The 27,448-nt window shown below is 56.0% G+C and overlaps 2 protein-coding genes across 3 annotated transcripts; one reads left to right on the forward strand and one right to left on the reverse strand.

Moving 5' to 3' along the window:
* On the forward strand, positions 1 to 2,975 carry LOC117648650 (ADP-ribosylation factor-like protein 1). The gene is made up of 5 exons (XM_034391297.1): positions 1 to 185; positions 699 to 798; positions 875 to 991; positions 1,075 to 1,186; positions 1,281 to 2,975. The coding sequence occupies exons 1-5, from the start codon at positions 182 to 184 to the stop codon at positions 1,488 to 1,490; spliced, it is 543 nt and encodes a 180-aa protein (XP_034247188.1). The 5' UTR covers positions 1 to 181; the 3' UTR covers positions 1,491 to 2,975.
* LOC117648647 lies at positions 2,968 to 26,795 on the reverse strand. 2 transcript variants are annotated; one of them, XM_034391295.1, is made up of 7 exons: positions 26,538 to 26,794; positions 17,771 to 18,065; positions 8,224 to 8,331; positions 7,891 to 8,055; positions 7,113 to 7,210; positions 6,837 to 6,996; positions 2,968 to 5,103 (listed from the first exon to the last, which is right to left on the reverse strand). In XM_034391295.1, exons 2-7 carry the CDS (start codon positions 17,937 to 17,939, stop codon positions 4,784 to 4,786), a joined length of 1,020 nt encoding a protein of 339 aa, XP_034247186.1. In that variant the 5' UTR covers positions 17,940 to 18,065; positions 26,538 to 26,794; the 3' UTR covers positions 2,968 to 4,783. The 2 variants fall into 2 exon arrangements, with proteins under 2 accessions (XP_034247186.1, XP_034247185.1); XM_034391294.1 differs by lacking the exon at positions 2,968 to 5,103 and adding an exon at positions 5,955 to 6,634 and having other exon boundaries at positions 6,768 to 6,996; positions 26,538 to 26,795.
* Positions 26,796 to 27,448: the final 653 nt, after the last annotated feature.

The following is a 27,448-nucleotide window of genomic DNA, read 5'->3' on the forward strand; positions in this document are numbered from 1 at the left end:
GGCGCACCACGTGAAAGAGAGAGAGGAGTAGAGAGAGAGAAAGAGATAGGGCGCATAAGGTACACGTCAAATTCATGTTATGAATGAATTTAGGCTACCGGCAGGCCCTAAATCCCGGATTGAATTCTTGTGATTGAATTCTGGAAGGAGCTACCTTATTTTAAAACCAGATTACACCACAATGGGTGAGTAGTTTCAGAAGTACTTACGTCATAGTGTGTCTGTCAACAACGGTGATGTCTTGCAATAATGTCAAACTTGACGCCAATTTGTGTTATTTATTCTATTGCATTATGCGGGAGTGCTCAAATCACTTAAACCGGCTTAAAATTCTTCTAGCCACATAATGTATGTGTTGGAATATTTTGTTTGGAAAGGTTATCTACCTTAGACTGCACCCATGTAACCCTTATGCTATCAATATTTTCCATCATTATTTTGCCTTTTAAAGAAATACATTGTAAACATTGTTACTTACAGTTTGCCTACTCTTACTGTATGGCTTTGGACATGCGATTGCTCGGCACATGATGAGCATATGACTCACCACCCCATATCGCCCTTATTTGTTTTTGATTTGATTGAACTTTCTGTTCTAGTGTCAGACCCCTATTTCACTGTGTATCTATGTTCCAGAAACTGCTTTAATTTTTGTAGGATGTATCACATGTAATACAAATGCAAATTTTTTTTTCCAGGTGGTCTACTAAGTTATTTCAGAAATTTGTTGGGGAGCCGGGAGATGAGAATCCTCATTTTAGGTTTAGATGGAGCAGGAAAGACTACTATATTATACAAGTAAGAACTAAAATCCATTGCATTATAAATTATGCTGCTTACATTTCTCTTCCATCTACTTCCAATCCTTTTACAGATTACAAGTGGGTGAGGTAGTTACTACAATTCCGACAATCGGTTTTAATGTGGAGCAGGTGACATACAAAAACCTCAAATTCCAAGTATGGGATTTAGGTGGACAAACAAGTATAAGGTATGTTTTGAAAATAATGGAATACATCATCAAGCTGTAAGTTACCTATATCGGACTAATTTGTGGTAACACTTGACTTGCAGACCATATTGGCGTTGCTATTATTCCAACACAGATGCTATTATTTATGTTGTGGACTCAGCTGATCGCGACCGAATAGGTATATCCAAAGATGAACTCCTAGCTATGCTCAGAGTAAGTAATTTACCTTTCAAAAAATTTTAGGTTCATCTCAAATGGTCTATTTGCACACAAAAATTTTGATTTTACCTACTTCTTAATTTTTCAGGAAGAAGAACTTCAAGGAGCAATCCTGGTGGTTCTTGCCAACAAACAAGACATGGAGGGCTGCCTAAGCGTAGCGGAAGTTCATCAAGCCCTTGGCCTAGAAGCTCTAAAAAACCGTACTTTCCAGATATTCAAGACATCTGCTACCAAAGGTGAGGGGCTAGATTCAGCAATGGATTGGCTATCCAATGCTCTTCAAAACCGTAAATAATTTTAATGGTCAAAAGCCTTCTGCACTAAGTTCCTTAAGACTGGAAATACCTATCAAGTGAGTCTATTTCTCACTAAACTGTACCAACCAATATTTTTTGACTCTATTGAGACCTGTTTTTCTATAACTACCAAATTTCTTTCAATGTACTTTGGTGTTATTCTTGTGTTGGTCTATAGAAGTTAATCAAAGTGATTGTAGTTTGGTAAGCTCTGTTGACTAGCAAATGTGAATGTATTAATTTTACACCTATCAACTTTTCTTCAGTTAAACTAGAATTCACTAATTTAAAAGTCTGTCTTGTTTTCTGGTTGCCAGAAATACCTAAGTGCATTTAGTGCAGCAAATGGTGCATTTTTATTTCTATGCTCAAGTTAAACATTTTATTTTGGGATAAATCGGGAGCTGAAACTGTAATCTACCAGTATATGTCAAACTGGTTGGGACTTTGTGCAAATATCTAAAAGGAATGTGTGTGCTGGAAGTTTTAAGGAAACTTGAATTAAGAAACAAATGAATTCCAAAGTTAAAGATGTTACCCAGTTTTTATCATTGCTGTAAATCTATCTGAGCTGCTTACTATTATGAGGTACCCTGATGAATTGCACTTCAAAATTATGGAACTTTTCTCAAGATTCGCCTCTTAATTGATTTGTTTTGAAGTTGTGGTATATGTGCTCCTTGTGAGAGACTAAAACCTGTTCTGCAGCGGTCTTACTGTCTCATTGACTTTGTTGTAAATATTTGAGTTTAATTTATCAAAATATACTGAGTGCCTTTTGTACATTCAGAATTTTAATGTATTCACTTCATTGTTACAATTTAAAAAATATCTAAGTCATCCTATTGTACAAACTCGACTCTCAAAATACCAAGAACAAATCTCAGTTTGTCGCTGACAGGTAATGAATCTGGTACTCGTGGAGTACTCTGGTATTATGCAAACCCACTGAGATCTGTTGACACGATTCGGTGAAATTGTTGTTTCTTTTGAATTCTTATTCAACCTTCTTTACTGGCAAGAGTATCTGAGAACACTGTTTGATGGATCGTTTATCATAGAGCTTGTGAGTTATATTTGTCTTCTATGCTTGGAAGGGGATGCGGGAAAAATTTGAAGAGCCTAGGTAAATTTTGAATCTTTTCTTTCCCTCTCTTCAATTTTCTATGGTACTAGGTTCATAGCTGTTTGTTTGGACTGTACATGTATACAGCTTTCTTTCACAATGCAGAGCTGATCATTTTGCTATGGGTTATGGAATAGACTTCTCTTTTTAGCATATCAGTTGCCTTCTCTTTGTGTTCTTGAAATATGTAAGGAAGCAGTTTCTAATCCTCACAGTCCAATGTTGTCAATGATATCTTAAACTGAGAGTGAATCATAAATACAGAATAATATTCTACAGTATGAAATGCTGTAGAATTCATGTGGTTTGTTCAATAATCTAATTTGTATGGAAAATAAATTCAAGATGAAAACATAAATATAATAGCTTTATTCAACAGATCAAATGCAGGTACTTTTTGCACTCGCAAGTACGAAGTGGAAAGAATGCAAGAAGGGACAAGGTAATAGCTACCATAACTAAATGACAAAGGCCAGACCTGTTGAAACCAGTCATGTTATTCCATTTGTCATTCTTCCATTCCATAAAATTCATAAAATCTGATAACAATTTAACAAAACATGGCATGTACACAAAAATATACAAACTCATTTAGAATTTTTCCTCAATGGTTACTGTCATAACTTCACTTCAAAATTAATGGAAGAGGTTGCATACACTACTAAATAAATACGAACTGTCAACAGCTTGGCTTTGAGACTAAAGACAGTTGATGTAAAATGAAACAAAAAGCCCAAGAGTTTTAAAATCTGAGTGGGGTAACAGGACAGCGTAGGTTTGCTTGATACAATGAGTTATGTAATCACAGTGTCTTTTTGTCATACACATTTTTCAGGGCTTGTTCAAAAATTTACCTGGCACTGCATTACTACCTATGAAAAATCTACATTCATCCTACAATACTACACTTCTCACATGATATACTTATTTCTATATTACAAAGGCATTTTAAATAATGTCCAATGTTGGTAGGACGGAAAGATCTGCGGTGACTTGATTTCTATTGTTAGTGCATATCTGACACAAGTCCAAATATAAGCTTTACTGAACTAATTACTAGCCAGATGCAGTCTAGATCTCAACTCAAGGAAAACATATGGCATCAACATTTACTTCTTCAGTGCAGTTTCCTCAAGAAGTTTTGTTTTACATAGTGACACTACATTAACACACAGATGACCAAAAGGACTGTCCATATCTGGCTTTGATTAGGCAGTTCCTTTAATTGATTCTTTGGTACACCACTGACATAAGTAATGCTGACGTTTGCAGAATGATGCAATTACAATGTAATCCAAGCTACTGCCTTTGTATCAAACATCCCAAATAAACATTTCATGTTTCTATCTTTAAATTGATTTTCAATAACATCAACTATCTGAGAATACTGTACATCAATTCAACAATAACTTGAAAACGAAAAAAAATATAAAAATATACACAGGCTATCAGTAAATAATACATTCATATTACATAGAGTATTTAACAAAATAATCAAAACTATCTGCTCAATAGCTACCATTTTCGAGTCAAAGTTAAAACACAATCTCTAAAAATACATAGTACAATACCCACAGATTGCGCAAAATGACTGAGATTTTTGATTGATAATACTTTAAGGGGGCTTAAATAGATGATATCCTCCAAGTTCAAAGCTGGAAAAACTAGCTGCAAGAAATTGTTTTCATTTGCAGTTGCTACTCTAGAAATGAAAACACTTCAAAATGAGCTGTGTTTTTCTAAGTCAGCTTTGCATGCCAAACGGCTGCAACAGAAGGCATCCCAAAATAAAGTTATTTTACACAATAATAATTCACAGCCACCCATTCCACGGTCCATGCAGCAAGGCTGCTTTCGGCGGCTTTCATCAGCTGCCAGAAAGCCTGCCCCCGCCACGGTGGTACAACATTTGTTTGAAAACACAGCGGTCGGTCCAACACACTCATCCGAGCGTCGCTGGATTTGGCGGGCAACGCAACGCCCGCTTGGGGCCGCGTCCCCTTATCAACGCTCGAGCCAGCAGGGCCAGCAGGGGCGAAAGTAGTCACGCTCTTGCGGTGTTCGAACCTCCATCGCGAGCTCAGCCGGGAGCAACCACAACGACGAGTGTTCTGGAACCAGCCTCGCCCTCCACAGCGAGGGTTTGCGAGACGCGCCTACACTGGCCTACACGGCGGTGCTGTGGGTCTGGATGCGCACCTTCTTGACGCTGCCGTTGCGGCTGAGCGTGGGGCTGGTGCCGCTGAAGCCGGGGTTCTGGATGCCCATGCCGTTGTCGGCGGGCCGCGGCCGCGGCTTCTTGAGCGACGACCTCAGCGGGCTGCGCGTCACCGAGACCCCCGACACGGAGCCCACCGACGAGCCGCCGCCGTTGGAGGACAGCGTCGTGTGGCCGGTCAGCACCGAGGACATGCTGCCGTTGGCGTGGCCGCCGTGGCCGCGCGCGTACGGCTTGCCGCTGGCGTCCGTCACGGACACGCCGCCTCCTGGAACAACAACACAGGTTAGTCGGGCAGTGGGCCAGAAGACCGGTGGAGGCGGTCAAAATCCCGGACGCGTTTTGAGCTCCAGAGTCGCTAAACGGGACTCGAACCGAGCGTGTGACCCCACCAATGGATTGCTCTCCGAACGAGGAAGCCATTGGTGGGGTCACACGTTCGGTTCGAGTCCCGTTTAGCGACTCTGGAGCTCAAAACGTGTCTGGCGTTTTGGCCGCCTCGGCCGGCCCACTGTGCGTCGGAGTCGCGGCGGTCGGCCTACCCATTGCGCCGCGCTCCTACAAGTGTGCCGACGCGGCCCGCACTGCCGCGGCCACACGAAACGTGCCCGGACACCCGCGGGCCGCGGGCCTCCGCACACCCATTCCGACAGTGGTGTTCGTCGCTCTGTCTCTCTCGCACGCACGGCGCGTCGCATAGGTGCGACAGGGACAGTGACGAAAACGACTTTCGGAATGAGCGTCTGCTTGGAGAGCAAGGTCACGAGGTGCAGGGGGAGGGGGAAGTGCCATTGGTTGGTTAAGCCGCTCGCGCTAAAGATTTTAGGGCTACATCCGGAGACAGCGAGACAGCGGCCGATTGTGTGCGCTCTGTCTCTGTCGCGCCCCGTCCCACAGTGGGCCAGAAGACAGGTGGAGTGGTCAAAATTCGAGACACGTTTTGAGCTCCAGAGTCGCAAAATGGGACTCGAACCGAACGTGTGACCCCACCAATGGATTCCTCGTTCGGAGAGCTGTCCATCGGTTCGAGTCCCATTCAGCGACTCTGGAGCTCGGGCGTCTAGAGTTTCGGCCGCCTCCACCGGTCTCCTGGCCCACTGTGCGTCCTTGTCTCGGGGCGTCGCGTCGGGAAGGTGGGAGGTGCGGCGGGGCGCGGCATGGACGGGGCCACACCCTGGCCAAGGCACTGCCAAGGCACGGCCAGGGCGGGCCCGACACGTGCGGACACGTGCAGAGGCATGGCAGGGCGCACGTCCAAGGAGCGCCACAAAAAAAAAAAAGTTCAAACTTAAATAAATAACCGGAAAGCTGAAGACGCGAAAATTTCTTTCAGACAAATGGCGCGTCTTCAGAAAACCGGGAGCACGCGTCTCGATTTCAAATTTTGGCGCCAAGACGGAACGGAACGGAACGCGCTTCTCGGAAGGAAACGCGATAGCGCCCGCCTCCCGCTCCAATCATGCTGATGGCGCCATTGTGTGTGTGTGTGTGTGTGCGTATCGCCTCCTTTGTCCTCGGTTTATGTCAGGTGTGTTTTCCGATAACGTCGCCTGCAGATCGATTCGCTGCGGCGCCAGAAACGGTTCGAGAAAAAGGACGAAGAAGAAGAGGAAGAAGAAGAAGAAGAAGAAGAAGAAGAAGAAGAAGAAGAAGAAGAAGAAGAAGAAGAGAGGAAGGGGGAGCGCCTGCGAAGTGCGAGGTAGGCCGGCCTGCCGAACAGGCGCGTGCGGCGGTACAGCCTACCCGGCGTGTGGCAGGCGCCAAGCCCAAAATCCCGGACGCGTTTTGAGGTCCAGAGTCGCTAAATGGGACTCGAACCGAACGAGTGACCCCACCAATGGACAGCTCTCCGAACGAGGAATCCATTGGTGGGGTCACACGTTCGGTTCGAGTCCTGTTTAGCGACTCTGGAGCTCAAAACGCGTCTAGAGTTTGGGCCGCCTCCACCGGTCTTCTGGCCCACTGTTTGGCCCGTGGTGTGGCCAAGCCTCTTCAACTGACCGTTGATGCGCTCCTGGAAGCCGGGGTTGTTGAAGGTGGTGGCGCGGTCGCCGCGGGGGTCGCGCGTCGACATGGTGGGGTCGCCGCCGAGCCTCCGCGAGAAGATGACGTCGTACAGCGACATGACGAACAGCAGGAAGTCCAGGGCGATCAGGATGATCTGCCGGAAAAGGGCATCAGTCTCTCTCTCTCTCTCTCTCTCTCTCTCTCTCTCTCTCTCTCTCTCTCTCTCTCTCTCTCTCTCTCTCCCTCTCTCTCTCTCTCTCCCTCTCTCACCTGCACGTAGAACGCCTCGCCCCGGCTGACGTGGAAGCCCGCTCCCCGGTCGTCCGTCTGCACCGCGAAGAGGCTGGCCGCAACGATGGCCAGGATGGCTGCAACAGTGGGCCAGTCGCGTCACGGACAGGGCAGTCAGCGAGCCAAAGGGAGGGCACTGGAGACGCTAACCTAACCTGACTCGGCCCGACTGCCGCCCAATGCAACCTAGCTGAACCCAAGTGGCGGCCGAGGCACATGAAAAGTAACGTCGGAGAGGCGGACGTTGGCGTCGTGTTCCGAACTGCTCGAGACTGCGCTCGTTCCGCGCAGCGCGGCGATAGCGAGCCGACTCGCAGTGCCGTGCCGTGTCACGCCGCGACCCACACTGCACTACACAGTGGAGGCGGACAAAACTCGAGACGCGTTTTGAGCTCCAGAGTCGCTAAACGGGACTCGAACCGAACGTGTGACCTCACCAATGGATTGCTCTCCGAACGAGGAATCCATTGGTGGGGTCACACGTTCGGTTCTAAGGCCATTTGGTGACTCTGGAGCTCAAAACGCGTCCGGGATTTTGACCGCCTCCACCGGACTTCCGACCCACTGTGGTCCCCCTCATCCGCTAACCCTTCGGAAATTTTCCTGCGTGGCCCTTGACGCGGTCCTTGACATGAAGCGAAATTGAGACTCGTCGATTCCGACGCACGCAGCAGCCACGGGCAAGGACCGCCCGGCAACGCACTGTCAAAAACGTATACTCGCACGAGTACTTCCAAAAAATGGAGAATGAACCTACTTGCGATGAGGGCGAGGACCAGCTTGATGATGACGGTGAAGCTGTACTTGAGCAGGACCTTGTCCTTGGAGGACACCATGGCGAGCTGCAGCACCGACAGGAAGCAGAAGACGGCGAGCATGGCCACGCCGAAGGCTGCCACCACGCCGGAAGCCCACACCGCACCTGCAGAGAAAAAAAGACGAAAATTTAAAAAAAAATCTAAAAAGTTCAAATTTAAAAATAAAATTTAAAAAATGTTTTAATTTTTTTAAAAATTATCAAAAAAAAATTAAAAAAATGAAAAATTTTAAAAAAATGAAGAATGAGGCAGGATTCGAACCCAGGACTTACCGCTCGGCTGGAAGCGGGAGACATTCCGGCCGCAGCGCTCCCGCTCGTACTGCAGCTGCCGACACACCTGCCACGGCCCGAAGTAGCCCCTCTCCACGGCGAAGCCACCTGCGGACACAGCAGACCATCCTGCGTGAGTGTACGGTGGGCTGCCTACCCGCCCGGCGAAGCGCGACAGAGTCGCAGCGTCCTTCACCCACACTGCCAAGCACCGCCACGACCTTGCCGCTCTCCGGTCGCGGCACAGTGGGCCAGAAGACCGGTGGAGGCGGCCAAAAGTGTTGCCACACAAGTGGGCCAAAATTGCCACGATGCGCCGAAAAGGGCTGCCAACCTCAGCCTGCCTGGCTTTGGGAGAAAAAGCCCCATGCTGCCTAGTGGGCAAGCCCTCTGCAGTGCAGCGCGTCAGTGGGACTTGGAACGCACGCAGAGCGACGCAGAGCGACGCGCAGTGACTCACGAAGAGGATTCGACTCGGTAGGCTCCGAGGCTAGGCCGGCTAGGCTAGGCGCTGTGCGCTTGCGCAGCGAGGCGCTGGCTGGACTCCGGCCAGCTAGACGAACGAAATAAACATCCGGCACACGGGCTGAATCAACCGCCATTTTGATTCCCTGGACGTTTGTCTTGCCACCTGTCTGTCTGTCTGTCTGTCTGTCTGTCTGTCTGCCTCCCTGTCTGTCCGTCTGTCTGCCTGTCTGTCCGTCTGCAAAATGGGTCGGTTTACTGTTCGCATCCAGCGCTCGCATCGGACCAATCATCCATGGTTGTCACAAATTGAATCCTCTGGCAAGTGTCCGCTGGTGCCCCCTCTCTGTCTCTCTCGCTCGCTCGCCGCGCGACAGGAATGCGGGGCAGACACTACACTCCACACGCGCCTCGCGCGAGAGGTCAGAGCCGCGGCGATGCCGAGCGCGGAGGTTCGACTCCCCGTCCCGACGGAACGTTAAAAAAAAAGGAAATTTATAAAAATAAACAAAGTTGTAAATTTGAAATTGAGGAGCGCAGGGAGGGAGCCCCTGTGATGGAGAGCATCGGCAACGCCGCAACACTGTGCTGTGCTGCGTGGCAGCCTACCCTGGGGTTCGCAGGCGCTTTGCACGTCTGTCTGTCTGTCTGTCTGTCTGTCTGTCTGTCGGTCTGTCTGTCTGTCCGCCCGTCCGCCGCCACGCCCCGCTGACAATACCCAATAAAATAAACGCAATCACAGCGTCGCGGTAACGCAGGTAACGCACCACTGGGCATCCCGACGATCGCTGTTACCTCGTGTGACGGCCATAATTAGACCTAGGTGGGCCTGCACCGTATGATTCCATCATCCGCAAACGGCTCGCGGGGCGGGGGGCGGCTCTGGATAAGACGGTTCGGATCTCGTGTGTGTGTGTGTGTGTGTGTGTGTGTGTGTGTGTGTGTGTGTGTGTGTGTGTGTGTGTGTGTGTGTGTGTGTTCCAAGCCGCAACGGGAATGGTTGTCATGGCAACCTGCTTTCTCACGGCCCTACCCCGCCCCGCCCCGCCATGACTTGGCGAGTCGAAATGCGACACGTCGTTGTCCGCGTCGAGGCTTGGAGGCGAAGGGTATGGGTGTTGCAGGGGAATGCGAGAGGGAGGAATAAAAAAAAGTGGGGGGGGGGAGAAGCAGAGGATTAGAAGCATTTTTTTCTTTTTTTGTCATAGAGGAAATTGGACGCGTAAAAATGGACGGGAAACGGTCACCAGGCTGGACAGCTGGGCAGTGGACAGGACGGGGACGGGCACGGGGCAGGGCAGAGGGAGTTTGTTAAGGGCAGCAGCTGCTGCATGTGGGGCACAACACACCTATCAGATGATGCGACGCTAGGTGGGGATCACGCTGCGACACCCGGCTGTCTCTGTCGCACTCACGGGGGCGTCCCATCGGGGCGAGAGAGAGAGAGAGAGAGAGAGAGAGAGAGAGAGAGAGAGAGAGAGAGAGAGAGAGAGAGAGAGAGAGAGAGACAGACAGACAGACGGCACCCCTTAACGTTCGTCAAGCGATGGCGCGTCGTCACGTTGCGGCTCGCGTTGTGATATCTGATGCACTGCAGCGAGATCGCGAAGAAGGGAGCACAGCCCCACACTCGTTCTCCTCCCTCTCCCTCCCGTCCATCCCCGTATCTGCGCCTGCACTGGGAAGGTGTTTTACGGTGCCGAGGTGGCTCGTGACGGACCTCGGCTGTGTCCGTATCGCCATGAGCCTCTCTCTCTTTCCCTCCCTCTCGGTCGCCCCAGCCCGGCCTGGCTGCAGCTGGCTGGGGCGATGCTGCACAGTGTACCCGATATAGTCGGTTCGCTGCCACACTGCAGTACGGTTTTAAGTTTTCCGGACTCGCGAAATGGCGGGGCTATAGTATCTCGTTACGGCAGTCGTCCACTCCACGTCTAATGGCCGTGCCTTTACCGCCACCGCATTCCGAGAGTCGTCGCTCTGTCTCTCTCGCACCTGTACGGGACGCCCCATGAGTGCGAGAGAGACAGAGCGACGAGTCTCGGAATCGGCCCCGCAAAAGCCCCACACACTGTCAGACACACTGTCCGAACGCGCGTTCAATTCGTTCAATTCGCCCAAGCCGTCGCTTCCCAGCTGCGAACCCGAAGCTGTGACGCTCAACTGCGTTTGGCTTGATCGGCCGTTGGGGCCCGGGGGCGAGGGGCCTGCTGGCCATTGTACCTCTTGAGACGGCGTGGCGTGGCGCAGCAGTCGTCGCTCTGTCTCTCTCGCACCTATAAGGAGCCCCCATAGGTGCGAGGGAGACGCAGGGCTACGAAAATGAGTCTGCAGCATCGGATATTTCGGTGCGCTACTCGAGGCAGGAGAACGGAGCCCAGCAGAAACGGCCAGAACCGCCAAATCAAACAGTCTTTTGATTCCCTCTCAGTGTTTTTCTTTTTCGTCGCTTGGTCGGGCCTGCTTCCCGCAAGGTTGGCAGCCCTGCAAGACCGCCTCGTCCCGCGCTTGGGCGTTGCTTGGGTTGGCAGCCCTGCCCCACTTTGCACCTTACTTACCACTTTGGGCGTGACGTCTAGGCGACCGCGACGCCGTGCCGTCTATTTCGGGGTGATATTGACCCTGGCCAATCAGACGCGACTATGGCGACCGGCGGAGGGAAAGGTGGAGAGGGGGGAGAATTACGCGCGGGAACAACCCTTCCGTACACACCCCGAAAATAGGCACCACCCTCCCCCGTTCGAACAGACCGAAATAAGGCGCCAATTTGTGTTGTCTATTCGCCTCGTTCGAAATGACTGCCGGCCACCGGAAATGCGGTTTTTGCTTCCGGTGCCACACAGACACAGTGGGCCAGAAGACCGGTAGATGTGGCCAAAATTCTAGACGCGTTTTGAGTTGCAGAGTCGCTAAATGGGACTCGAACCGAACGGTGACCCCACCAATGGATTCCTCGTTCGGAGAGCAATCCATTGGTGGGGTCACACGTTCGGTTCGAGTCCCATCTAGCGACTCTGCAGCTCAAAACGCGTCCGGCATTTTGGCCACCTCCAATGGTCTTCTAGCCCACTGCAAGCCTGGTGCCGATTCGGTGGCAGGAGAGCAGCCAGGCCCAGAGCCTGGACGGCCTGGCCTACATTTCGAACGGTACATCAGGTGAAAACGGGAAGGGCATGGGCCGCATGGGCCGCATGGGCCGGGAGCTAGCAAGGCATAACAACAACGGCGGAAGCAACAACAACCAAATGGCCGTTTTGGCGGGCGGACTTGCTATCTATTCTGCGATCGAGAGAGAGAGAGAGAGAGAGAGAGAGAGAGAGAGAGAGAGAGAGAGACAGAGAGAGAGAGAGAGAGAGAGAGAGAGAGAGGGAGAGAGAGATTCTTGTAGCGGCGCCACTCTGCCAGCCGTTCGATGCAGCCAGCTGCAGACTCCCGAAGCGCCCTTTCTTCGTCCGCCGTCTCAGTCGCACTCATGGGGCGCCCCGCAGGACCCCTGGGGGTGCGAGAGAGACAGAGCGACGAGTGCCGGCAGAGTGCGTGGCGTTGACAGACCTGGCCGAGGCTCCGTTTCAGCGGCAGCCAACACAGCAGCACTGAGCCTTTCAGACCGTCGCCAAAACTGTTTCCCGCCTCCTCCAAGCCCCTTCGAGACGCGCCATCTTTGCTTTGCTTGCCCGCCGCGCAGTGGGCCAGAAGACCGGTGGAGGCAGCCAAAACTCTATACGCGTTTTGGGCTCCAGAGTCGCTAAACAGGACTCGAACCGACCGTGTGACCCCACCAATGGATTCCTCGTTCTGAGACCAATCGATTGGTGGGTCACACGCTCTGTTCGAGTCCCATTTAACGACTCTGGAGCTCAAAGCGCGTCCAGAATTTTGGCCGCCTCCACCGGTCTTCTGGTCCACTGCCGGCTCCTCTCAGCTTCTCCCGCCAATTTTTTGGTCAAGGTCAGTCCGCTGTTTGTGTTTTTGTTTCCTTTTGCAGAGCATCCTCCCTCTTCGACTGGGCGCTCCCCCCCCCCCCCCTTTCTTTCCGTCTTGGCGGGAAAGCCAGTGTCCGATGTGAGGTCACGCAAGAGCTGCTCGGGGTGCACTCTTTAATAATAAACGAGGATGTAAAGAGAAAAATTATTTCGATGAGCAGCTCATTCTCAAATGAAAACAAAAAACAAAAACAACATGCCTGATCTTGCAAAGAAAAAAAGTCCACACTTAACCAAGATTTTAGCGTTACAGTAAAATCACAAATCAAAAAACGAGGTCCTGGAGATTCCAGGAGGGAGCCAAGCGAATCCGCGCGACGGCCTTATAATGGTCCTTCTATGCAAGAACGGCAAAATGCTCACCTGAGCGCCTCAATGAGGAAAAGGAGGAGGGGAAGGGGGAGGGGAGGGGAGGGGGGTACATCTGGTACCCCACCGAGCGGGTACTGGAGCGGCGCGGGTACTCCCCCCTCCACTTCCCCCTCCAGTGTCCAGCCGGCGGCAAGGCAAGGCGTAGCAAGGCGGACAGTCAAATGGAACCGGTTGGAAGACTATGGCTCGGCTCGGCTCGGCTCGGCTCGGCCCGGCCCGGGCCGTGAGGTCGCAAGCAAAGCCAAAGGGCGTTACTGCTGCGCGGACTGCACACGGCAAAATATCTCTCTCCGTTTTTTCCTTTTTTTTCAATTTTTAATTTTTGATCGCTCGTGCGCACTCGCGTTCAATTACTTTTAATTGAAGTACTGAGTGCGGCTCAGCGGGCTGACGGTCGCAAGGGTTCGTGTTTCGAGTCGCCGGCTCCAATCGGACTACTTAGCAGTGGAGGTGGCCGTGGCCGAGGCCAGTCCGGGAGGTGGTCGACCGGTGCATGCCGCTCGCTGTTGTTGGTGGTGTTGTTGTTGTTGTTGTTGTTGTTGTTGCCGGGGCCGCAGAGGCGCGTAGGTCGGACTCCTCCATGGAGGAGAAGTGGACTGGTTGGTGGGCTGCCAAATATTTTGCATCCACTGTCAGAGACAGGATAGGGGGGCCGGCGGCGGAGAGTCTCTCGCTAAAAACTTTATCAAAAGGAAATTGCGCTTCGACTTGGCAAAAAAAAAAAAAGATGGTAGGGAGTTTGTTTGAGTATTTTTAGTTTGGAAACTCGTTTAAGTTGGTACCTCTGCACGGCACGCCCGGCCCGGCTGCCATTCACGCAGGGCCTGTGCCTCAATCCTCGACTTAAAAGACGACCTAAGCAGGGCTGCCTAGGCAATGCCTAGCCCGAGCCAGAACGCCACCTCGCATTCCGCTCTAATTTCGTGTCGGTGTGTTGGTAATTGGCTGAGCATGCTCCACACACACACGTGCACGCACGCAGTCGCTACCGCGGCAACTCGCCGAAGTACTCTGTCTCACGGAGTGTGTTCCTTGTCTCCCTTCTAAAACACAACGTTTGTTTCTGAATTAATATTATTTTATTTTGTGGCAGGTTGGGGGCGTGCGCGGTGTGCGACAGGCGCCATGACGGCCGTGCCTCGCGCTGCACAGTGGGCCAGAAGACCGGTGGAGGCGGCCGGAACTCTAGACGCGTTTTGAGCTCCAGAGTCGCCAAGTGGGACTCGAAACGAACGTGTGACCCCACCAATGGATTGGTCTTCGAACGAGCAATCCATTGGTGGGGTCACACACTCGTTTTGAGTCCCACTTGGCGACTCTGGAGCTCAAAACGCGTCTAGCGTTTAGGCCACCTCCAGCGGTCTTCTGGCCCACTGTGACGGATTCGCCTCGACTTATGCAACGTAAGTGGGGCCTGCCTCGCGGCCACGACGCGGACACGACGCGGACACGAAGCCCCCGATCCCGATTCCGCCTTTCCTCTCTCATTTCGGCGTCCCTGCTTGAGGCGGTGCACTTTGCAGTGCATCAGCGCTGGGCGCCGCGACCTTGGGATGCTTGCTTTCCTGCTTGGCGGTCTCGCCGTTCTCGGCGTCCACACGCGGTGACGTGGCGAGCGGCCGCGCAAGCGTGCGCAAGCGGAGGAAACGATACCCCGCGCGCCAGGGACTGGCTGCCGGGACAGCGTCAGGGGTCGCTCGCGCGCGGGGTAGCGCCGCGGAGCGCTGGTTGCCGCTACCCCTCGCGCGAGGGAGCCTGAACGCCGGGCGCACGGGGAGCGCCTGCCTGCAGCGCGGGGTATCGACGCGGTGCCGACTCGCGCGGCCAGAGACAAAGTCGTTTATAAGCCGGCTGAGTAATTCTAAACGAGGTGATCTCGGTGCGTGCATCGGCCGGGCGGCTCTCGCATCCAGATCGGATTGCCCCCCCCCCTCTCTCTCTCTCTCTCTCTCTCTCTCTCTCTCTCTCTCCGGCCACGACGGCGATGGCAAGGATTAGAAGTGCACTCCGCCCAGAAAGGCGTTAAATATTATTTGCCACGATAGTCCGTATTTTATTACATGCACCGTTCGATAGCCACCGCCTGCTGGCTCATAGCTCAATTTGAACGACCCCGGGGGAACTTGCCCTGCAGTAGATTCTCTCCGCCGTCAGAGCGTTTATTCCGCGTTCCAAATTCGTTCCGTGAATGCAAAATAAATTTCCGTGCAGGCGGTGTGGCTGCAGGTAAGCGCACGACGCCACATCCCGTTACCTTACACTAATACACTGCTGAGAATTCGGTTGCTGTTTGTTTTTTCCGGTTCGTTTGGAGGTCAAAGTCGGCGCTGCGGTGGGAGAGGCGACCGCGTAGATTCGGTAGGCCGATGCCGGCCGATGCCCCACAGTGGGCCAGAGGACCGGTGCAGGCGGGCGAAACTCTAGACGCGTTTTGAGCTCCAGAGTCGCTGAATGAGACTCGGAACGAACGTGTGACCCCACCAATGGATTCCTCGTTGAGACAGCAATCCATTGGTGGGGTCACACGTTCGGTTCGAGTCCCATTTAGCGACTCTGGAGCTCAAAACGCGTCCGGGACTTTGATCGCCTCCACCGGTCTTAGCCCCTGTCCCGACAGTGGATAGGCAACCAACCGACACGCATGGCTCGCGGCTGCCTGCCTGGCAGGCGTCCCCTCCCCCGCTCGGCGCAGGATGTGTAAGGCACGGCCCTCCCCCCCCCCCTCCCCAACGGCATTCCTCAATGGACCACACTAAAAGAGAGCCGCTTCTTCGACGCGCCGTCCGGACGTGCGCCCGCGCGACGCGTTCCGAAGTCCTGTTTGGCGACTCTGGAGCTCAAAACGCGTCTAGATTTTTAGCCGCCTGCACCGGTCTTCTGGCCCACTGTGGTGTGGGAGGTTGTAACGACTCACGTGTGTCGCTATCGCCGTGGCCCACAGCCCCCAGTACGCGAAGCCGATACGCTGCGCGGAGCACTCACTATCCTGCCCGGGGCCGCCGCCTTGGCCCCCGCACAGTGGGCCAGAAGACGGGTGGAGGCGGACAAAACTCCAGACGCGTTTTGAGCTCCAGAGTCGCTAAACAGGCCTCGAACCGACCGTGTGACCCCACCAATGGACTCCTCGTTCGGAGAGCAATCCATTGGTGGGGTCACACGTTCGGTACGAGTCCCATTTAGCGACTCAGGAGCTCAAAACGCGTCTGGAGTTTTGGCCGCCCCCACCGGTCTTCTGGCCCACTGTGCGCCGGGCCTCCGGGCTGCCATCAAGGCTTCCTGGCGATACCGCACGGCGCGCACGCTAGCAGAGCAACTTCCCAAGAGATGTTCCCATCGGAGCCCCGCCCCCTCCAGGAAGGCTCCAGGCACGCCGCGCCGGCCAGGTCCTCCCGGCCGTCCTCCAGGATGCATCCGTTTGGGAGAGAGTCCTGGGAACGTCCCGAGAGCGACGCGACGCGCCCTAGAGCTGCCGCTGAAAACTTTTCAACCGGCAGAAGCGCTCGGGAACAGGCGTCAGTACACTACAAGCGACTCGCGCAGCACCGCGGAATCAATGTCTGTCTGTCTGTCTGTCTGTCTGTCTGTCAGCTGTCTGCGGCTGGAGTGACGGACAGACACGCCGTCAGCTCGCACAGCAGCGAAAAATCAATTCAAGGCAGCCGTTCACCCCGCTAGACGTCACCCACATCTGCTGCTGGTGGTGTGTGTGTGTGTGTGTGTGTGTGTGTGTGTGTGTGTGTGTGTGCGTGCGGACGCCACAGTGGAGTTGCCTTACAACGCCTCAGGGACGGTACAGTAGCCGCGAACCTATTCTCCGCTGGATAAACAAGAGCGGATCCAGGAGGAAGCGGAAGGGGGGGGTCAATTTTCACCTCGATAGCCGCCTGACAGGTAGGCAAACGGCAACCCATTGCCCCCTGTAAGTGCGCGAAACGTGCTACTCGAGGTGCTACTTTGCTGTTACCCCCCCCCCCCAGGCCAGCTCTGCATCCACCACTGCTGGAAGAGGCCCGGAGTCCAGCGCGGCGAGTCTGGAGGCAGAGAGAGGCAGACACAACATCCTCGCGGTGTGCAGGAAACAATTACGGGTCGTCTGCTGGAACGCTGGAGCCGCGCTGGAGCGCTATGGAATCCGCGTTCCGGGAAACGAAAACGACAACGCACCGCGACGCACCGCGACGCCGTCGAGACGTGCAGACGCTGCCTGCTCATTTCCGCACCGACGAACCGTTCAAGTATTACGTGAACGAGGAATCCATTGGTGGGGTCACACGTTCGGTCCGAGTCCCGTTTAGCGACTCTGGGGCTCAAAACGCGTCTAGAGTTTTGGCCGCCGCCAGCGGTCTTCTGGCCCACTGTGCGCCACTGGAAGCGGCACAAGAAACCCTTCACTCGGTGGAGACAGCTGGGCCGGGCTGGGCTGGCCGGAAACAGTCCGGAGACTCCAGACGCGCACGAGCCACCGGAGAAGCGGGGCGGCTGGACTCGGGCTGGACGGGCCGGGGGCTCCGGTTTCAGGGGGGGGGGGGATTCAACAGCTGGGATGCTCGGGGCAAGCGCATTCACTGCGAACGGGCAGTGTTGCCACACTAGTAGGCGAAAATTCCCGGCAATGTACCAGTAACTAGCAAAGCCCAGAGGCAGTTTGAGATATGCAACCCTACCCTTTTTTGCGAACGGGACGAGAAAAAAAATGTGGGAAGACGCTGGTAGTCGAACCCGGGACTCACCGTCATTGTCGAAGTAGCCCCAGAGCGGCAGGCCTACCGCGGTGGCGCCCATCGCGAAGCAGACGAAGCCGAGGCACGCCACGCCCGTGGAGTAGAGGGCCTTGCCGCTCTGGGCCTTGCCGGACGAGCCGGGCGGCCCGGGCAGGGACAGGGGCGGTGGGCTGGCCATCGTAACCGCATCGTCAGCGGCAACGCCGTCAACGCCGTCAACGCCGTCAACGCGCCCTCGGCCCGGCAGTCAGCCTGGCGTCAGCCAGCGCTCAGCCAGCGCCCCGCCGGGCCGCGCATCCCCGGCCTGCAACACAGAGACGGGCATTTGGCGGACCACTCCTGGCAAGACACACAGTCAATCAAAACAATCTTGAAAAACAAACAATGCACTAAAAAGCTCGGTATGAAGAAAGGATTGTTGCAGTGTACAGAGACAAAGGGCTCGGCCCGTCTTCCTATCGCGGTCATTATTATTATTTCGGGGACGACGTCGACACGTGCATTGTGGCGGGGCGGGGCGGGGCGGGGCGGGGCGGGGCCAGTTCGTGAGGGGCGCTGCATCCACGAGGACGGCGTCGTCGGGCATTCCTCCGCGTCGTGCGCCGCACAGTGGGCCAGAAGGCCGGCGCAGGCGGCCAAAACTCTAGACGCGTTTTGAGCTCCAGAGTCGCTGAATGGGACTCGAACCGAACGTGTGACCCCACCAATGGATTGCTCTCCGAACGAGGATTCCATTGGTGGGTTCCGGTGGGTTCAAACTGTCGGTCTGAGCGACTCTGGAGCCCAAAACGCGTCTAGAGTTTTTCGCCGCCTGCGCCGGTCTTCTAGCCCACTGTGCACGGCCGAATTTGAAAATTTGGTCCTCATTTGGTACAGACTGCGGTAAAAACCAGCTATAGTATAGTCCGCATTTTGACTTTGTTGGTTTCAGAACTCTTATAAAAAGGAGAAGCACTGACAGTCCGCCTAACTGCGCGGGAAAGCGGAGCCGGGGAACAACTTCAAACTAAACAACAACTCCTCTCTCACCCGCACAAAAAACAACGAATTAGCGACGCTGGATAAAAACTTTTGCGCAGACTGTACTCCGGCCGGATCCATAACACCTGTAGGCACGGTGCCGCGGGCCAGCCGGCCGCGTCCCGCACGAGGTGCACAGTGTGGTGCACAAGAGCGGCGACGTCGTCCGAAAGGGGTTCAAAAGGGTGCAGCGTTGCATGACGGCGAGGGGAACCCGCGGGGCACGGCGCGGCAAGAGGAGGCCAATTTAATTACTGACCCATTTAGCAGCGCCGTGTGACGAGGCAAACACGGCGGAAAAAACGGAAGAACAAACTCGGATTCACTATCAATGACAGCAAAAGCGGAGAACGACAAACGCAGTTTGGAGTGTGTGAGTGGAAAGGACGGTGGGACTACTTTCGACGAGCGTCAAACGCCGGAAACGGTCTCGATCGGTTCAGTAATGTTATGAAGCCAGAAAAGGGCGGACACACACACACACACACACACACACACACAAACTCGGTACAGCACGGCGTTTTCTGAGGCGCAGTTCCGGCGCCTGTGCGCTAGTCGGTGAGAAACAGGAGAGTCGAGATTTTGTGGCGGGTACTGCTTGGTTTGCGGTGTAGGCGACGGCAGGTGTCGCGCGGTTTGGGTAGCGAAGGCGGTGCACGGTGAGCGGTGGAGAGGGAGGGGGGGGGGAGGCGATCCCTTCAATATAAGCTGCCATTCACCAGCAATCACACCGCTGGGGCCGGGAAGGCCTGTCCCTTCGCTGCTCCGCGCCGCCGTCAGGGCGAATCCGACAAATTCATCGGCTAGGGCCGTGGGAGCCGCCTTGAGCAGGGAGGGCGACGGAGGGCCTGGCCTGGATAAAGACGTCCCTTTTCACACACTGTGAGCGTCCATATGCATGAGGCGCTCCGGCAAGCGTTCGGGCCCTTGGGGCCCTTCGGCTCTGCCTTTCCGCAGCCCCCAAACCCCGCGGACGATTTTCAAACGGCGTTTCGATAATTTTGTAACACGAAACGGGTGGAAAAATAAAGTCCTGTCACCCTCCTCGCCTGGCGCTCCATTGTCCGTCCCGCACTTCGCTGCCTCCTCTTCCTTCCTTTTCGTGGCAGTGTCCTGGCAGTGTCCTGGCAGTGTCGTGGCACGGCCCGGCTCACTGATGTCCCACTGCACTCCGACTTTGGCCCCTTAAAAAGTGTAACGGTGCACCAGCGCTGCCGTGCCGCGCCGAGCCGCGCTCGCCTCGCGGAGCCCCCTGCACCAATTCCTCATACCACGGTGCGAGGGCGTTCGGGGAGCGTTCGGGCAGCAAGACGCGGAGGGACGGCGACGGTTCCCACGTCCTCGCCGTTACCTTCGCTTGCAGTGTGTGAACGCGTGCTATATCCTCCAACGGCCCAACGGTATCGACACGGAGCCCAGTTACACTGGTACATTTTTCAAGGGCCGTTGCCGGGACGCGTCCGCCCTCCATTAGGACTCAAGCTCGCGATGGTCGTGGAGGCCCTTCGAACGAGGAGCCTGCGCCACAGTGGGCCAGAAGACCGATGGAGGCGGTCAAGATTCCAGACGCGTTTTGAGCTCCAGAGTCGCTAAATGGGACTCGGACCGAACGTGTGACCCTATCAATCGATTGCTCTCCGAACGAGGAATCCATTGGTGGGGTCACGCGTTCGGTTCGAGTCCCATTCAGCGACTGTGGAGCTCAAAACGCGTCTTTGGCCGCCTCCACCGGTCTTCTGGCCCACTGTGGTGAGGGCCTGGACCTGGGGCCGTGTCTCGGACGTGCCCCGCTGCTTTCTGGGCCTCGGCGCCTCCACTGCGCCCACGGAAGTCCACGGCGGCCACGCCACGGCCCAACGCGCGCGCCCACTGCGAGGGACTGGGCCCACCAGGCCCACCACTGCACACGGCCAAAATGTGGGTCGACGGACCGTGGCGGCGTGCGAGCGTAGCGCAGCGAGCGCAGCGTAGCGGCCCGTGAGGCGCCGCACGGACAGACAGACAGACAGACAGACAGACAGACAGACAGACAGACAGACAGACAGACAGACAGACAGATGGCCAGTCCCACAGGTGAGTAGCAAACTAGCAGGGTGTTGGCGGCGCTACCGCACCACTGCACTGCAGGTCTCGGAGCCCCCGTCGTCGGCCGGGTAGACCGCCCCGCCGAACAGCAGTGCGTTGCGGGCACTTGAAAGGCTAGACCGGGACTCGAACCGAACGTGTGACCCCACCAATGGATTGCTCTCCGAACGAGGAATCCATTGGTGGGGTCACACGTTCGGTTCGAGTCCCATTTAGCGACTCTGGAGCTCAAAACGCGTCTAGAGTTTCGGCCGCCTCCACCGGTCTTCTGGCCCACTGTGCGGCCGACTAATGTTTCGGTCAATTCCTTCCCTCGACCGTGAAAAGTGGCGTGCGGCGCGCATCGAGCGGCGGGGCACTGCAAAGGCACTGCGAGGCACGTCTGGAAGGCGGTGGATTGGAGGGGCCATGCCATTCGGGAGTGTGTTTCATCAAAAACTAGAAAACAACAACAACAAGAAAACGCAATTAGCCGTGCGTTTCACGCGGCGTTTCTTTTTTGGCGCCGACGCGCGCACTGACCAACACACACTAACTGCTGCACTGGCGTGAGCCCCACGGTGGGACCGCCATCCGAGAGAGAGAGAGAGAGAGAGAGAGAGAGAGAGAGAGAGAGAGAGAGAGAGAGAGAGAGACGCCCACTGGCTATTAGAGGGCCAGTGCAAGGGACGCCTCGGTGGCGACGCGGTGGCAGAGGACAGCGACGCGGCGACGCAGTGACACGGCGACGCACACACTGTGACACACTGACGGCGGGACGGACCTTGACCTGCCAATCGTCGCCATCAAGACCGTCGAGACCGTCGAGATGGCACAATTACTGGGTCATTAACGACACCTTCGACGTGTTTACGTTTCCGTGCCACTTCTACTACGCCCCAATCTTTACAAGTCTTTTCCCCTTCCTGTCCCCTTAATTTTTTTTTCTCTGTCTCCTCTTCCTTTTATTATAGTCGATTAAGTTTTCACTTCCTCCTCGCTCCCTTCATTTCTCTCGATTTTTTTTTTTTTAATTTTAGATATTTATTTGGCAAACGTTTGGCCGGAGGTGTTTTCAAAAAGATTTTTAAACCTTCTATAAATTTTGTGAGATGAGTGACGATTTGAGCGTCAAGAAGAGCAGAGAAGAGCAGGGACTTGGCGAGTCGGGATTTGGAGCCTCTCGCAGCACAGCTGCAGTGTGTGAGTCCGTGTGCTCTGCTCTAGTGGCACATGGCGCCAGCGCTAACTAAGCACGAGTCCACTTCGCACTTGTCAGCCGCCTGCGACACCGGGGCGAGGCGCACAGTGGGCCAGAAGACGGGTGGAGGCGGCCAAAATCCCGGACGCGTTTTGAGCTCCAGAGTCGCTAAATGGGACTCGAACCGAACGTGTGACCCCACCAATGGACTCCTCGTTCGGACAGCAATCCATTGGTGGGGTCACACGCTCGGTTCGAGTACCATTCAGCGACTCTGGAGCTCAAAACGCGTCCAGAGTTTTGGCCGCCTCCACCGGTCTTCTGGCCCACCGTGGAGCGGCCGCTACCGCTACCATCACCACTAACTTTCTTAGAGAAAGGACGGTAATATTCAGAGTGGCTCGTGCGTTCGCGTGGGAACAGGTGCCACTCGTGTGTGTGCGTGTGTGCGTGTGTTCGTCTATCTTGGTGGATGACATGAATGAAGGCCCCCCCGCACATCCATTTTTCATACGCCTCCCCCAAAAGTCACTTCCAGGAAAGCCTGGGCTAGTTTCCCCTGCACTGTCCCACCGCCGCCAACCCGAAGCCCCACGCGCGCGAGACATCGGGCCGCACTCGACGAACTAGGCAGTGTCTGGGCGAATCGAGGGCCGCTTGCAGTGTAAGCGGCTGGAGCGGCTGGAGCCTAGGCAGCCCGGGCTCGCTGCGCATCATTGCACCAGCGGCAAGCCAGCGGCTCGGCCGGATGCAGCCATTGCATTGAATCGCACCCACTGCATCCATTGCACCGCATTGCACCGCATTGCATTCTCGTTGAATTTCGCACCGACTCACCGTCCGAGTATCCGACACACCGTGCAGTGCAAAGCCCGAGGAGAACACGGAAGTCAAAACCCGTCAAAATCACGGCGAAATGACGTCATGACGCGCCATTCTCGCGACGAAATGGGCCGAATTTTGAGCAGTGCAGTCGCTCGACGTGAGGTCACAGAGTCACCACTTCGACTCTACTTTTCTCCGAGGTGTTGTCGGTCGCCGGGGTGACCCAGGTCAGTGGGCGCAGCGGACGCGCGGGCATACTGGAAGTTAATCCAGCGTAGCTCCCCCCCCCCCCCCAGTCGCCCATCCCATCCGCGAGCCCCAGCGCGCACCGGCCGCGGGGGTCAACCGCCTCGTCTCAGTCTCCGCCTCTCTCTCTCTCTCTCTCTCTCTCTCTCTCTCTCTCTCTCTCTCTCTCTCTCTCGCTCGCTGAAAGGCCGAAGGGGGAGCAGGGAGCGCGGCCGGCCTCCAATGAGGAAAACAAGCGACGCTGGAAGTGTTTAAAAGACACGCCCAGAAAGAGAACGAAATCTGGCATTCCCGGATTTCCCTGCCTGCCCTACTCCCGCACACCCTGCGCAAGGCGGCCAAAACTCTAGACGCGTTTTGAGCTCCAGAGTCGCTAACTGGGAGTCGAACCGAACGTGTGACCCCACCAATGAATAGCTCATTCGGAGAGCAATCCATTGGTGAGGTCACACGTTCGGTTCGCGTCCCATTTAGCGACTATGGAGCTCAAAACGCGTCTAGAGTTTTAGCCGCCTCCTCCGGTCTGTTGGCCCACTGTGATCACGGACGAAAATTCGCAACAACAACAGCAACAACAAATGGCATCGGACGCTTACTTCTAGGCGTGTAGCGAGACGTTGTTGACACCATGTTGGGGCGCAAACAATGACCCGTGTCACTGGGGGCAAGAAGGGGGGAAAGGGGGGAAGGGGGAAGGGGGGGGGCACCTGGAAGAAGGACAAACACCAGCAACGCCCAACGGGCTCGCGGAGGCACTTGAGAATTTCGCTTCCCCGTCAGGCCTTCGGACGTCGGGCCTCGGCAGTGTCGGCCCGTCGGCGCTACCGAAGGCACGTACCGAAGCCAGTCGCGTGTTCGGTTTCGGGCTTCGGTTCGACTTCGTCACGACGTCACTGGGATTCGATTCGGGCCGCGTGAGCGCGCGCCCAGCGGGAGCACTTGCAAGGCAAAGCAACCAAGCGCCATCGAAATCATCTCACTCAACATTTTACACCACAACAAAAAATGGTTGTTCTTGCACACGTCAAAAGTTTATGCGACAAAAGTTTTCCAACAGTAAAGCAGCCACGTAGAGCGGTTTTCATCCGAGTAAAGTTTTCTTTTTACAATGTGGTCGCTGTTTTTCCGCACTGCACCATGCCGTGTTTGGCGTGGTGTGGAGGCCATCCTTAACCTTGCCCAATGATTGGTTTCCCCTCGCGTGCCTCGCGTTGCTCCGATGCAGTGCTCTTTTCCTATTCAGCGGTCGATAAAACACACAGAGTCCACCACTACACCGTAGAGGCGCCGCAAGGCGACTGGCTTCTCAGGAGAGAGAGAGAGAGAGAGAGAGAGAGAGAGAGAGAGAGAGAGAGAGAGAGAGAGAGAGAGAGAGAGAGAGACGTGTGGAAAATCAATGGAGGAACGGTTAAGCTGAAAACGCGCTGGTCCGCCCGTCTTTTTCTTTTGCCAGTGCCCCGAGCCCCCTGCTGCTCCACGAGCTGCTCCAGCCGTGAAGCAAGCAAGCCAGCGAAGCCAGCCCGGCCACAACTTTCACTCGGATGCACCCGGCCCACGGCCCGGCAGCCCGCCACGGCCGCCACGGCCACGACAGCTAGAGCGCGGCGAGGCGGCCGGAGACGGCGAGCAGCTTCGAAAAGGCGACGAAAAGCCGGCCGAGTGGCCAACCTGGCTGCACAGGGCCAGACCGCCAGACCGGCGGAGGCGGCCAAAACTCTAGACGCGTTTCAGAGCTCCAGAGTCGCGGAATGGGACTCGAACCGAACGTGTGACCCCACCAATGGATTGCTCTCCGAACGAGGAATCCATTGGTGGGGTCACACGCTCGGTTCGAGCCCTATTTAGTGTCTCTGGAGCTCAAAACGCGTTCTGGGAGTTGGCCGCCTCCGCCGGTCTTCTGGCCCACTGTGCACCGGTGAGTATTCAGTATTCAGTGTGAATGGTCCGAAGGAGGGGCGTGGCTCGGCGTGGCTCGGCGGGGTTGGATCACCTACACCGTAAGCTCGCCCACGGCCTAATCCCACTACGGCGGGCGTGTTCACGTACGCCGTGCATTGTGGCGGTCCGGAGCAGTCTGGGCGCAGTCTCTCTCGCACTCCTTCGGGACGCCCTGCGAGTGCGAGAGAGACAGAGCGACGACGGCAGCTGACCACCGGCGGCATGGCATTGGAACGCGCGCGGGGGAAGTCCGGGTGTCTGGTGCGTAGCCCGTGGCTCCAACCCTTTGGTGTTGTTGTTGTTGTTGGCAGTGTGGGAGTCGTTGCCCCGGAGGCGGAGGCCGTCAGCAGATACGCCCGCTTGCAGCGAGGAGTATTCGCGAGTCGTCAGCGCTTCGGTCGCTCTGTCTCTCTCCCACCGCCCGCGGAACGCCACGGAGCGCCGTGTGCGCGAGAGAGACAGAGTGGCGTTGCAAATGTGGCACGGCGGCACGCGTTCTCAGCAGGCAGGGCGGTGTCGCGGTGTCGCAAGCGTGGTAAGCGTGGCAGCGAGGTGAGGTGACATTCAGCAAATCAAAATGGCCGACGCGGCAGCGCAGAGCCGCGGTAAAAACGCTGCGGGAATCTTGAGCCAATTGGCGGGGCAAGCTCGCCCGCTCGTCCGCACGCCCCACAGTGGGCGGTCGGAGGCGGCCAAATCCCGGACGCGTCTTAAGCTCCAGAGTCGCTTAATGGGACTCGAACCGAACGTGTGACCCCACCAATGGATTGCTCTCCGAACGAGGAGTCCATTGGTGGGGTCACACGTTCGGTTCGAGTCTTTCTTAGCGACTCTGGAGCTCGAAACGCGTCTAGAGTTCCGGCCGCCTCCACCACTCTTCTGACCCACTGTGGGCCGGTCCGCGTTTTTGTTTTCGTCCCTCCGCTCGTCCGGGAAGGCTCCCCGACGCGACACTGGGCCGAACGGTGTCACGTTGGTGCCTCCAGTCCTTCCAGTGTCCTGGAAAGCTGACTAACGGTGTTGTCTAGGCGTCTGCCCGGCCGCTAGGGGAGCTTTTCCCGCGCAAACTGGAAATGGTTTCTAGTCGGGGCGGCCGGGCCGGGGCGCTGCGCATGGATTTTTAATAAATCGATCTCAATGAGTCCTTGGCGAGCATAATCGGGGCAATAAAGAAGGGAGTTGCAAGGCGATGCCCGGCCGGCCGGTCAAGACAGTCGGGGCGGCCAGCGCCGAGCCACTGCCAAAAACCTGGATCGGTTCGTCCACGGCCGAAGGAACGGGAGCCCTTCGGCCGGCCGTTCGGCCTCACGCAAAAAGGGCGTAGTGCTGCTGCATGCTGCTGGCGTTCCAGGCCCGCCGGGCACCGAGGCCCCACGGGCTGCCTACCTGCCGGGGGGCCTCGGCGCGCTGGACACAGGCAAGCCGCCGCCACACCGCTAATTCAAGTGCTCGTTTGGCTAGTGCGTCGTTTCCGGGACTTACCCGGGTAACTGCAGGGTACAGGCAGGTGGCCAATCCGGGCGATGCGTTATATCCACGTTGGTCCGCGAACACACTCACACACACTCACTCACACACTAGCGTACGCCAACTACACACTCCACTAGCGTTATTAGCTCGGCTCCTGTCCGGTGACCTCCAGGCCCGGTGCTACCAGTGCAGCCGCGGCGGCCGCGCTGTCACGCACATGGCGGCACTTGTGCTTTTGGCTGCCGCGTCGCCGCTTCGCCGCGGTGGCGGCACGGGACGGGGGCGCCGTCAACAAGTGCGTCGGGCAGGACGCGCCGCGGTGGCCGGCGGGCTGGTGCCGCTGGGGCCGAGGCTGGGGCCGCCAGGTGGACGCCCTGCACGTCCTCCACGTCCTGCTCGGCCAGGATGGGCGCGACGGCGCTTCGGACACGGGGCGACGCGACGTGAGGCGGCACGGTGCGGCGGTCGACTGACTGGCGCGGGCACGGCGGCTCGGCCCGTAGGCCAGGCCCGTCCCGTACCCGTTGCGCGGTGAGGCGCGGCGCGGCGGAGCACGGCGGCGAGGCGCGGGGCGCGGCGGGCACGGCGCGGCGCATGGCGGCACAGGAGGCTCTTCCCTCTCTCTTTCTCACCGCTCGCGCGCTTGCCCCGCTCGCTGCGGCCGCGCCGAGCGCGAGGCTCTCAGGCGCAACACGCGCAGCGAACGCGGCGCGACATTCAGGAGGAAAAGCGAATTTCCCGCCACGCGTTTCCCGCCCTTTTTCCCTCTTCCGGTGAGGAAACCGGGAAAGTGGGTCCTCGCGCTCGCGCGACACCCCCTTGCCTCGTTGTCCGAATGGGGCGGCTACTGGCTTTCAGGAGAGCGGGGGGAGTGAGCCGGCAGCCTGCGATACTCCGCGCGAGAGACTCTCATCGCACGGGGT

Source organism: Thrips palmi, unplaced genomic scaffold (assembly GCF_012932325.1).
Source record: "Thrips palmi isolate BJ-2018 unplaced genomic scaffold, TpBJ-2018v1 HiC_scaffold_3, whole genome shotgun sequence".
Lineage (NCBI taxonomy): Eukaryota > Metazoa > Arthropoda > Insecta > Thysanoptera > Thripidae > Thrips > Thrips palmi.

What these genes read in the sequence shown, in the direction of transcription:
- LOC117648650 (XM_034391297.1), top strand. An exon ending in GGTGGACAAACAAGTATAAG is followed by an intron (nt 992 to 1,074) that starts GTATGTTTTGAA and finishes CTTGACTTGCAG; the next exon opens with ACCATATTGGCGTTGCTATT. An exon ending in AACTCCTAGCTATGCTCAGA is followed by an intron (nt 1,187 to 1,280) that starts GTAAGTAATTTA and finishes TTAATTTTTCAG; the next exon opens with GAAGAAGAACTTCAAGGAGC.
- LOC117648647 (XM_034391294.1), bottom strand. Translation starts at nt 17,939, where the DNA reads ATGGCCAGCCCACCGCCCCTGTCCCTGCCCGGGCCGCCCGGCTCGTCC. An exon ending in GGGCTACTTCGACAATGACG is followed by an intron (nt 8,332 to 17,770) that starts GTGAGTCCCGGG and finishes CTGTGTCCGCAG; the next exon opens with GTGGCTTCGCCGTGGAGAGG. An exon ending in GGTCCTCGCCCTCATCGCAA is followed by an intron (nt 7,211 to 7,890) that starts GTAGGTTCATTC and finishes CCACTGTTGCAG; the next exon opens with CCATCCTGGCCATCGTTGCG.